Here is a 12,401-nt window from a genome sequence, read left to right as displayed (position 1 = left end):
ACACGTCTCACAGCGTGTGGAAACTATTTACAAGCTTCATCACTGCTCCTCCTCTTCCTCCTCTTTTCATCCTCCTGCTCTTTGTCCTCTCCGTGGTTGATCACATAGCACAAGTTCTTGTCGTCAAGGTTACCCGTGACACCCCGAGGGACGTTTCATAAACATCTGATTTACCTGCATGTGAACAGGTAGAGACTTCAGCTCTTGTGGTGATGTGAGCTGTCAGGTTTGGAGAGAGAGGGATCACACATCACACCGAGACACAAATACAGAGCCGGCTTTTGCCATTTCAATTAGCTCATCAGAACAAGGAGATAAGTGCGGTTATGTATCATTGTCATATATTCCACTCTGGCCTCTTTATGCACCCTTTCATCTGTGCTTTGCCTGCCTGTTTCTGTCTTCCTCCTGATGTACCCCTCCTCCTCCTCCTCCTCTGTCTGTCTCTCTCCTCTTGTTTTTCCTGTCTACTGAACAGAGACATGTTGATAAGAGGCCCGCTTGCATGGCCACAAGGGAACAAGTCTCTGGTGCTTTTGATCAGCTGCAAGATCAGACATGTCCACCTCTCCCCCGTGTACACTCCAGTGACTGATCATGCAGTATAATGGGCAGGCACAGACAAACCAGAGATGCACACCCACATGTTCTCCCTGCAGATCACATAAGCATGAACACACACACACATACATACATACATACATACATACATACAAACACACATGTGGTGCATGTGTTGGCTCTGCTCACAGCGGGGCGTCTTGTTTGCGGGACATGAGGGAGCGAGAGAGAGATGGTGTGTGTGATTTCCCCTTTCTTGCCCTCTTTTTTGTTTTTTTTTGCCTCTGACAGTAAGATGGATGATTGCAATCACAGGAGCCATCAGTGAGACAGAGTGGAGGTCTATGGGGCAGCGAGACACAGCCATGGGAAACCAGCCGTCGGATTACTGCACCGGGCTGCCATGGGAACGCTGCACTGTTTATTTGTCAGGGAGGGCTGTTGTTTCATATGCATTTTCCGTTCTCTCTCTTTTCCCCCTTCTGTGCAGCCTTTTGATGTACGGAGCGTGAAAACTTCCCCATCGAATATGTGTGAGAGGGAGAGTGTTTACGTTTCACAACATAGTAAGCCGGCTGTAAGTCAATATGTCTCTTCAAACCAGTACAAATGTGACAGATTTCACAGCGATTACACTGGTCTCTTTGATCCCTGGAGAGAATGAGAGGCCGACTTTTCCCTCCCCAGTCAACGGATGTTTTTAAGAGAAACATCTGTTGCTCTACAAATGAGATTACTGTGTCTCTCGCCAGAGGCCATATAGGTTATGAATGGCACTGTTACTGAAGTTGGGGTCTGGAGGAGGGCTGAGAAGGATCTTTGTAATAAGCTGTAGCTGGTAGTTAAGGGGTTTAAATCAAATTAAATCGCCTCAGATTCTGGGTATTCATCAGTGCTCACCTTCAGCTTGTTCAACGATATCGCCACCGCCGGTACCTTTGAATCACTATCTCATATTGATTCATCCGATATTTCACCTTGTTGCCAAGCAACAACTCACCTCATCCTCTGTAAACTTGTCAGCCTGTGACACGAGGTGATATTTCATCTGGCGCAAGAGAAACAGGAAAGAAGAATTACTGTTTCCATGTCTTTGACTTTGAATTAATGCTGATCTGTGTTTCACTGACCAAGATAATGCGTTATCTGCATCCTGGAACTCTGGTCGTGATTTATGTTTTGGAGGCTTACTGTACAAAGTAGTTTATAGTTGTCCGAGTGATGAATTCCTGTGAGAGGCATTACAGGAATTCTGTGGTCTCGTCTGTGTGGACTCCTGTTCCTTCTAGAGCCAAGACCTTGAAGGTGTTCCTCAGGGTCAGCTCCAGACAAAACACAGGTAAAGCACATGACACTGGCTGATTACAGTTGACTGGGGTTTTGGGGAAATGTCTGTTTTTTATGCACCAATTTCTTCAATCCAAAACAAGCTTTTCCTTTGGGAGACTATAAATGCAATGTTGTACTTTAAACTTGACTTAAACTAAGAAGAAATTATAAACATACATATGAGTATACATGAAATAAACTAGTAAAACCCAACTAAACATTAGATACTAGGAATCTAAAGTATTAACCATGTGCTCATAACATTCATCCCCACATTAAAAATCTCAATACAAATATGATTAAGATGAAATAAAACTGCAAAATATACAAATCTAATTTGCATTTCTCAAAAACAGAAATCAAATAAAAAAGTTCTGGAGAGTGAACTAATACTGAAACTCCAAACGAGAAGATGAAGATTTTTAAAAACGCACACTGCACATTCCTCCCAACCTTCGAACCGACTGATCTTTGAGTTTAGGGATCATGAACACCTGGTTCATCTTGTCGAGCTCATCATGACTTTAAGGTACCATCAGATACATCACTCATCCACTGCTGCGATCCCTCTGAGATCATTGTAGCAGGGAAACGGAGATTGTAAGATTGTTGCAAGATGAAAATCGCAGTATAAATAAATAATACATGAAAATATATTATAAATAAATAACATTCTTAAATAGAGCACATTGTGGAAATCCCAAATCTCTACAGCTAAATATTTAACCAGCGTTGGACAACCTGCAAGCAGAGGACGGTTACACAGGTTACCATGGCAGGAAGAACAACTAGAGTCTTAAATGAACACAGCATCTGTCCTCTAACCTCTTTGAACTCCTGGATCTGGTTCTGTTCAAACACATCGCCTCCTGCCTCCTTTTTCTTGGCCTTTGTGTCTGTAACATAATCTGTTCTGTTACGGCCAAACGTCCCTTGAGAGAGGGGATCTACGGTGGATCCCGTGAGTCGGACCAATGTGAGGTGGGAACCAGTCTCAGTCAGAAGAAATGACAAAAAGACCAACTGAATATTTCTTTTGTATTTTTCTCTTGGTTTCCAAGATAGAAATCCTGATCAATTACATGATATTATAGTTAGTAATAGCAAGTCAATAAGCTCCAGCACCTATTCTGTCACCACAATAGAGTCCAGTATGCGTTCCCACCACGGAAAGGTAATCTGCTTTGAATGAGGGCATGTCAAACGGGCTTCAGGACACTTGGTGGATCTATATTTGAGAACTAAAAGAGTCATTTTACTCACAGTAACACGATATGCTTATAGGATTACGACGAGGCTGAGGGGTCTGGCTGTTCTGGCCATCTCAAAGCATTATTGCTGATAGACGTCAACGGTTCCAACAGCTGTTGAGGCATCAGCTCATTATGGGGAGCTACAGTGTTTGCTGCCTCACGCCTGCAGGAAATGTCTCATTTGACAGTGTAAAGTGTTAATTCTGTGTCAGGGCACTAACCCAGAGGTGTAAATATAAATGATCCACATCACAGCTTCGGATTATTGTCAAGTGACTCCTGAAGCGCACATTTCATTCTCTCTGTGACAGAGTATAAAGTATCATGGACACATCAGCAAAAAGAGCGTGGCTGTGTGCAAATAGCAGCAGTTAATGAAAGAGCAGAGGATGTGTGTGTGTCAGTATACAGCATGTTGTTTCAGAGGTTTGAAGAGACAGTTGGTTTGAGGTGTAACGCCATCCTTGAGTTTATTCAGGTCAGTGTTGCAAACGAGCCTTCATGCATCGCTCTGAGTGCTGTTTGAAGGTGGAACAGCAGATCAGATCGATGGTGATTAACATGAGTAAGTGCTAACCCTTCAGAGATAAACAGGAAGGTATTAATGTCTGCCGTCCTGAATCCAACACACACACACTGAAAATACATTTAATCATCCATCCAAGATTTTCTTCATGTTACCAATATCCACTTTTCAAAACAAGCGATCCCTGATTTCTATTTTAATTCTGTGTAAAAGTCACCTTGAAAACGTGTAAAGCTTTAATGAGATTTCCCAGTTAACATGTTATCACTTCATTATTAAGACGTGTTGTAGCATCATATTCTGCAGGACATTGAGGTGATTGTTGTTCACGAGTGAAACCATCGTGTCAAGTCTCTGACCACATGGGTCTGGCCTCTGGTCCTCCTCACAGCCCTGCAGGCCGCACAGTAGTGCTCGGTCCAGAAGGAAGGCAGGTGTACGCTGAAGCTCCCTCTCCAGTCCAGGTGTCGCCTCAGAAGGGCCGGGTTGCGCCACAGCATCAGCAGGTACCGGGCCAGCCCTCGCACCGTGGAGAAGTCGTCCACGTGGATGAAGGCCTCGGGGGGCAGGAAGCGCTCATAGTTCTGCCTGGACGGACCCAAGACCACCGGGACCGCACCGGCCACCACCGCGTTCCACAGCTTCTCCGTGATGTAGTCGGTGTGCTGCGAGTTCTCCAGCGCCAGGTAGAACTGGTACCGTCCGACCAGCCGCACCACGCTGCTGCTGCCGCCCTCGAGGAGCGGCCGGCCGGCGCGCCCGAACACATCTACCTGGATGTACCGGCGGAGCTGGTAGTACAGGGCCACGCGCGCGTGGGACTCGGACCAGTTGCTGATCACCCAGGCAAGGAGGCGGGGCCGAAGGAGGTGTGAGCGCGAGGGTGCGCGGAGCGGATGCGCAAAGCGGTTCTGGAGCCCTTTGGGTCTGCGTTCACTGGGGACCAGATAGCCGTACGGCAGGAAGATGTCCGAGTCCGTCCGGTAGGTCATCGTGAGGTTGAAGACGCCCTCGAAGCGCCACAGTCTGGATGTGTGCGTGGGGGACTCGTAGTTCATCCAGATCCACTTTTGTGCACGTGGCCGCGGTTCCAGGGGCAGATCCGCGGTGCCCGTGGCGACATCCCGGTGGTGAATGAGCACGGCGTCAGCCTGCTGGTACGCGCGTTCGTCATCGGTGAGCGTGCACCCGCCAATCTGATACAGCGTCAGGCAGTCCGGAAGTTTGCGTTTCCGACCGAACGGGTGCGTCCATACGAGGAGGGTCACCTGATACGGTGGCCCGTTCTCCTCGGAGACAGGCGGCTCTGGTGTGAGCGGCTCCGGTAAGTAGAGCAGGCAGACTCCGAGGAGCAACAGAAACCCGACGGCGGCCACGCACACAGGGGAGCAGCTCCTCTTGAGGAGGAGAAGCAGGCAGCATTTCCGCTGGCGGGACACGCCGCGTCTGTCGCTCCGGTGAGCCGCGGCTGTGAAGCGGCCCGCTGCTCCCATCGACGCCCTTCACCCCGCGGAAGTCCACAGAGTCCGCTTGTCCTCCGTGCTTAAGTAGGCTAGTAGACAAGCCCTACTGCACTTTGAACTCCAGGAAATGTAGACGACATTGTATCGCAGCCCTCGGACGCACCTCACGTCATCGGACAGTCTTTAAACAGGCGTTACGCGTCATTGTCCATCCAGGTGGGACACGGATTAGTTGCTGACCCATTAGTTGCCAAGGACAAGTTGTCCCTGCATTGCTGTCGCCTTTCCTACCTGTCCGAGCAGAGTAGAACCATAAAAACATTTGGACCAGTGCTGTATGTGCAAACATACTGACGTGGCAGCAGCGCTGCTCCGGTTTCTCGTTACCTGTGAATGGGGCCTTTGTAGGGTGTGATGACGGCCGGCAGGCCTCCAAGCACTTTTAGGTCGGGTAAACAGCACGCAGGGCGCGGTGTCCTGATGATGAAGTATGCAGAGGTCACGTGATAAAACACAAGGCACATTTTTCATTTAGCCTTTGAATTACCCCAGTTTGTATAAAAGCTGTCATTTTAAGATTGAGGGTTGAGACATAGTAGAGTTTGGAGAATTGACAACACTGGAGTCTAATGTTATTGAGAGAGAGATATAAAATTAATTAGTAAGTATTCCCTAAGATCTCATGGGTTGTCTAATGAAATCATTGTGTACTTGTCAAGATAATAAACCATGTAAAAAGACCCCTAATCTTCCATTTCTCCCTGTATGAACGCTGAGCGTGTCTTTCACCACTAGGTGTCTCCCTACACAAGCACAAAGCCACCCTGTGAAGTGTCCTGTGTTGTGTACTGCCATTTTTCTCCAAACATGCATGTTTAATTTGGCCGATGAATAAACATCTCAGACAGAAATGAGGCAGGCGGTAGCTTTGAAAAGGTTTGTCTTGCATGTTTTATTTATTAGATGTGACCCAGCATTGCAACACCCTTTAACCAGAAACATGAATGACTCAGTTTTGATTTGTTGTTCTCACCTAAACAAATACGGGAATCATATATATATATATATATATTTTTTAAGTAGCCCTCAGCAAATGACACACTACTTTCTGTGGGAAAAAATGATCAACTGTCCAGGTTGGCATTATGTGAATACATTCTTATCAAAACTCATGAAAAAATGATGAGGAAAATCCTGCACTGTGTTGTGTCTGATCTCTGGTGGGCAGGAAAAACACGGCGTGACTGGGACAACATTATTCCTCCCCACAGACACAGAGCATGTCATGAAGTCTGAGTGTGAGTGGAAAAAAATGGCAGACGAAGAGGAGTGGGAGGAGATGAAGCACGAAGCATGTGTGTCTCCACTGGGTCCTCCTCCTTCCTGTTAACATCCATTCACTTTTCTTCACCGTGGAGCAAAAAAAAAAAACAGGATCTCTTTGTGTGCATGTGTGTGTTTGTGACTAGTTATCCCCATAAGAGGTTTTGTATTCTTCCTGCATTATTTATCCTCCCTTTCATCTGAACAGTTCTATTTTCAGCCTATCATTTAATGTCCTGCCCGGGGTTATCTTGTGTTGGGAAGAATCTCAGCAATCTCATAAGTTATGGAGACGTGGTCAGGCACAAACATAAGCACATGTATGTTTTTCCTCAGAAATAGCAGAGTTAGCTGAGGTCAAGAGATGACACATGCATTTGTTTGGCTTCTTTCAGTACAGTTTTGTTTATTTTAATCCGGGCAGATGTTGCTGGAAATGTACTATAATTAAAGTTGCACTGATTGGTGATATGGGGACATTATGTTCAGCTCAAATTACAGCACAAAGCTTGGCATTTGTGTTTGCTGTGTTTTTCCTGCATCTCTCTTGCTAGAAAAAAACTTTTTTTTTGCCATCAAGCTTTCATTTGCTGCTGCAGACCTGTCTCCACGGAGGGATCAATATCTCGTCTTTTTCTGTTCAAACATCACTGCCCAAACCGGCCACATGTGGACTATCTCGGGTCATTTTTGGCTGAACCATGTCAGCCGTCTTATCTCATATTCGTGTTATTACAGGTCAAATATCCTAAAAAACAACATATTTGGCAGATTTTTCCTCTAGCTTTGCACATTTTCTAAGCCGATGTTTACTGCTACCTTCCTGTTTGCCAGAAGAGATACCACTGTGTATCAGTATGTGATTTTGTGTGTGTGTCTGTGTGAATCATACCAGCACAGAGTGAAGCATTCAGTTTTCTGATGGGACCCCCAGGTCTTCACTCATCTTCCCTATTGATTTTCTCTTGCTTTCCCTTTTGCACTCCCAGGGGATGGGATGTCTCAATTGGTCCCGGCCAGTGAAAGAGAGTGTGAGCGATAGGCAAACAGATAGACGATGAGGGAAAGAGAGGAAAGATCGGGCTTGGAAAACACGAAGAAGAAAGTTGAGCGAAAAAGAGGAGGAAGCGGCAGGAGGGGCCTGCGAGCTCCCTGATCACAGAGGCCCTCGCTGACCCCTGACCTTGATCATGACCTCGGAGGTTAGCCCAGAGGTCAGAGGTTGTGTGAAAGTGCCACTGAGGCGATTCACTCCACTGCTGGGTGGTGATGATCTTATGCAGCCTCCCCAGCCTGTCTGGCATGATCAGTGTTGCTCTCTGCCTGCAGCTCCCAAGGGCCACGCATCCATCTCTAACCCGGCCACACAAGGCCCCGCTAAAAGCACCTTGCAGGCAGAGTCAATGAGCAGGAGGAGAAGGGACACAAACAGAGAAAAGTGGGAAAGCTAAAGGACAGAATGGCTGTTTTATTCTCTAGCCTCTAGCACTGTCGGCCATATAAGATCCAGTTGTATAATGGCTCCGACACAAAGAATGTGTTTATTTCTCTCTTTAAACTAAAATGTACATGAACTGGTGATGCTTTTTAGAGGCTAAATCTGTGGGCACCAGCATGTTCTTCCTTCCTTGTCAAGAACAATTTATGCTGCGTTTTTCCTTCCTCTGTAATTGAACATAAAATGTGATAAAAAGACAAGTGAAGGAAAAAAGCCCCTCTCAAGTCATTCATGCCTTCTGTAGCGGGGACATGATAATTTGTAGGTGAATTGATAACTCAGACTCTTACTTGTTTCGACTTACGCTGTGTACCCCCTACTGCTTCAAAGTAATCCAGAGCCTATGAAGCTTCAGTCAAATCATTTGTGTGCTTGAGGAGCGCAAGCAGGGCAAAATCTACCAATTTATAATGTTCACGATGAAGTCTTTATCGATGTAATTGTATAAAATCAAATTATTACATTACTATTGCCACAATTCCTTGGTAAAGCCTCGTGTGAGGCAGAATTTATAACAGTCAAAGATCTTGGGTAACATTATCTCTAGAAACAGACATGTTTAATGGTCTCCCTGAAGAGAAAATGCTTTGTCACTTTTATGTGACACGTGAGATTGAAGATGATGTCCATTTCATGTTTTATTGTTCATATAAAACATGAAAACATGAATTTAAGGAATATGGTGCCCAGCTCACACATTTGAGTAAAATGATGGACAATAATAAAAGAATAGCTTGTTTTTAGTTAGGGAATATATTGTTTTTCTTGTCTGCAGTGTAATATGGGGGATGTTATCATGTTGCACCAATGCAGCAGTGTTTCTGGTGTCTGGTGGGCTGGACACTTGGATGCACATGACTAACAAAAGAAGTGACTGTGTCACCTTACAGTATCTGACATGTATAATCACTGTGTTATCTAATGTATAAAGTCAACATTGTTCAAAAAATATTCTCAACACAAACACCATGCATTTTGCAATCACTTTCAGATGTTATTTCTGATGATAAAATAATGTCAGTGCCGTAAAAATATATCCTTTTAGTTGTTAGTGTTGTGTTTCTTTGTGTGATAGTCAGAGAAATCTCTACAAAACATCACAAAGGACGCCCTGCGAAGCTTCCAGACCCGTAGGGATTATCTCAGACCTGTATTTCTGGTTTGGCTTAATGATAGGTAGCATCACAAGTCATGTAGGCCAGGCCAAGTTAGTGCTGGTTAACATGGCGGAAAGGGAAAATATGACAGGATTTAAAACAGGATTCATCGTGGGATCATACGGAGTATTTTTCCTAAAAGTATTCGTTGTGTATCATAGTTCAGACCAATTCGTTGTTAAAAAAAAAAACATCCTGAAAAGAAATTGACAGACAAGTCATACTGCTACGGTGTCTTTTTTCATACAACTCTTTTAAAGCAGCTCTTCTTATTTGTAGATGTGATTCATGTGCAATTCAGTACATTTTATTAAAGGCATATGACTGGGTGTCATGACAAGTCTTTAATTTGCTGCATTATGTCTATAAATGAAGTATGAAATAAGGCAAATCTATTGAAACTGCCGATGAATTGAGTCCTGAGCACCATTCATGCTGTTGAAGGAGGGAGCCACAAACTGCTTCAAATCAAATCAGGTAATGACCTGAAAGTTGAGCTAATTCTAAGCATAAAAATGCCCACCTTTGTATCCAAACAAGTGCAGTGAAAGAGCTGCAATCATCTATGGCAAATTCCTGTTATATTTAGCAAATGTAATTAAAGTGCAATGGCTGTAAAGAAATGAAAATGATTGTAGAGGGGGGAAAATAAAGCAATAAAATATTTATTTTAAGGACTGCAGCCTCTAAGAATTCAAGAAAAAAAAGTGTGAATGCAGGCATTGATTCACCACACAGCAGGCCTAACGACACACTCCACAAGTCGGGAACTCACAAAATGCTAAAAATGAAAACAACGTGTGGAACAGATGTGTTGACCTGATAAACGTGAGCAGCTTGGCTCCGCTTTGCAGGGGAATCGGAGGGTGAAGCTGATGTGTTTTAAGGAGCACAATCAGCACAGTTTGATGCAGGAATTTAGGGGCACTCTGTACGTACATACAGTGTAATTAGAAATTCTTTGCATATCCACGAGCTGAAGGGGGTGAGAGGACATGGTCAGCAGGGGTGACGCCTCAGGAGCAGCCAGAGTTCAGTGTGTTGCTCAAGGTCACTTTAACTACAGATATGTATGCGTACTGACACTCTCACCAGTGGGCCACCCTGCTGCAGCAACGACTCGACTGGATTATCAACACAACAACCTTATTTGAATAACTGATCCGATTAATATCGCTGTAGCAAATGAATGCCTTAAAGCAGAATATCAGCCTTTATCTTATTCATATTAAAATGAGAAGACCATGAATTGTGAAATACCTTGTGTGGAGTGTAAGCCCACTTCATGCTTTACTGACTCTAAAATGGCCAAGTTCAGCAGGTTCCCGACAGCCTGCTTTGTTGCATATGCACAGTTTTTACACTAGATCCACCGTTTTATAAAAAAAAAATGCATGCATTACGACACTCAAATTACTGTGGTTGATTTGTATCACTGATTACAGCTGAATGTTTTGTTTTAGCAATTTAGACAAACATTTTTACCTGGATTATATTTACAACAGTCTTGATAAACAACAAACCTACATTTAGATATATATATTTCACTTAATTTTGTGTTTATTGCAATTGTCCTTCATACACATCCATAATGAAACAAAAGCCTTACACTGATGTGACGTCATATTCATAAAATGACATTGTTTTTTTTGTTTTTCATTAAATGTATGCAGAAAATTGACCTGAATGAGCAGTTTAAAAATGAGCATTACTTTGTGTCTATAAAACCCATAGGAAGCAAACATCCCAGTTTTACTTTGTATTTCTAATTCTGACATGCTGGTTTCTGGACTCATATTGCTGTAATAAATGTTTATAGGTTGGTATAAATTATCTTCTTCTCCCCACACAGCTCAGAGGAAACATTGCTCTTGAATGCTCTCCTGGTGGGATTTTTTTTGTCTCTTCTTCTCTTTAGATATGGCTTCCTTGGCATTATTTTTGTATGATCTTTGCTCTCAGTAAAACCCATTCCTCAAACAGACTACAACATCAAACGTGGACTCATTCGGCGCTCACGATTCCGTGTGTTTCGAGGTAATAAAATGAGGAGTAATTTAACGCCAGCGCGGTTATTTACCTGTAATATCTGGATGTTGATAAAAAGCTATTTAAGCAATTATAATGGCGTTATTAAGGCGACACTCCCGTGATCTGACTCCGTTCCGTACATCGGCTGTTACCCGGATGAGCAGTGGGAGGGATCCAGTCCGGGTGTTCCGGCCGCCCGGTCCTCTCCACTGAACTCCAACCCTCGCGCTCTCTATCAGCATCTCATTCCTGTCTCAATATGTCTCAAGATGGCGGCCAATGCAGGATCGATGTTTCAATATTGGAAGCGCTTTGACTTACAACAACTACAGGTCAGTTCAGCCTCTGTTTGAATCGTCTGTCCTCTCTTCGCTTCGGCCGTCTCGTCTCCGTCGGCCGCTGGGTTTTGTGTTTTTTTCGGCGGCCGTCTCGTAGGTGTTTCGGAAGAGAATTCAAGACCTCTTCCTCACATTGATGAAAGTGGCTCTCTCGCTGATCAGAAATTGATCCTCTTTGTTCAATTCAACATCGATCGGACACTGCAACTGGGCAAGCCGGGGCGACGCCGCGGGGATGCGCCGAAATACAAACAAAACGGCCGGGCTTCGGCGAAGAGCGTTCGGTTAGCTACCTTTATTGCGTGTTCTTCAACTTTTACCGGAGCGAGTAGCCGTAGTTAGCCCGACGCTTAGCCGCGGTAAGGTTGGATAATTTGGGGGAAAAATAAGTGCGACTCATTATACGGTGGCGCTGTGGTGACACCAAACGTTGAGACGGGCAGCTCCGACACACAACACCGCTTCGCTCGTGTGTTTTTCCTCCTGCTTTTAACTGTCAAATCAGTAAGTTTAGTTGAACGCGAATGAAAACATTAGCAGCCTTATCGGCTAACGGTTTTGGAGCAGTTTATATGAAAGTCGTCTTCGTGATTACGGTTGATGAACTCGGCCGTTTTTTTCTCGGTTTCCCTTGACTGCAATTATACACTGTGAGGTTTTTTTTTTTTTTTACAGACATTGCCACGTCTGTGGAAGTGGACGGGACGGGACAGTGTTAGGTGACGCGATGCAATTACATAAAAAATGATAGTAGAAATACGTAAAGATCGTGACCTTGTTGATTACGATGAACTCCAGAAATGTCCCCAGCCTTCACGCACGCCGCTAATCTCGGCGTGCACGGAGGAGATCCGCGGCACAGTGACGGATATGAGGGAAATATTGGGCCTATTCACTGTGTGTGAATATAGCCAGTGTATAT

General features: G+C 44.5%; 2 protein-coding genes across 6 annotated transcripts in view; one reads left to right on the top strand and one right to left on the bottom strand.

Annotated features, from left to right (window-relative positions):
* Positions 1-3,595: 3,595 nt before the first annotated feature.
* On the bottom strand, positions 3,596-5,737 carry LOC311019458 (alpha-(1,3)-fucosyltransferase 4-like). The gene has a single exon (XM_084018882.1). The coding sequence runs from the start codon at positions 5,160-5,162 to the stop codon at positions 3,996-3,998; it is 1,167 nt and encodes a 388-aa protein (XP_083875008.1). The 5' UTR covers positions 5,163-5,737; the 3' UTR covers positions 3,596-3,995.
* Positions 5,738-11,288: 5,551 nt separating this feature from the next.
* Positions 11,289-12,401, top strand: part of cux1b (cut-like homeobox 1b) — a 58,467-nt gene continuing 57,354 nt past the window's right edge. For 2 of the 5 annotated variants that reach the window (XM_084019716.1, XM_084019715.1), the window contains exon 1: positions 11,309-11,473. In XM_084019716.1, the coding sequence (XP_083875842.1) occupies positions 11,411-11,473 (63 nt within the window). In that variant the 5' untranslated portion in view covers positions 11,309-11,410. Of the gene's footprint in view, positions 11,474-12,401 lie in introns of all 5 variants that reach the window. The other 3 variants (XM_084019712.1, XM_084019713.1, XM_084019714.1) reach the window with 3 other exon arrangements.

The sequence above is a fragment of the Eutrigla gurnardus genome, assembly GCF_963514095.1.
Source record: "Eutrigla gurnardus genome assembly, chromosome: 10".
Lineage (NCBI taxonomy): Eukaryota > Metazoa > Chordata > Actinopteri > Perciformes > Triglidae > Eutrigla > Eutrigla gurnardus.
Note: the sequence above shows the minus strand (reverse complement) of the source record. Positions and strands in the feature narration are given on the sequence as shown.

Coding starts and splice junctions, on each gene's coding strand:
- LOC311019458 (XM_084018882.1), bottom strand. CDS start 5,162: ATGGGAGCAGCGGGCCGCTTCACAGCCGCGGCTCACCGGAGCGACAGA.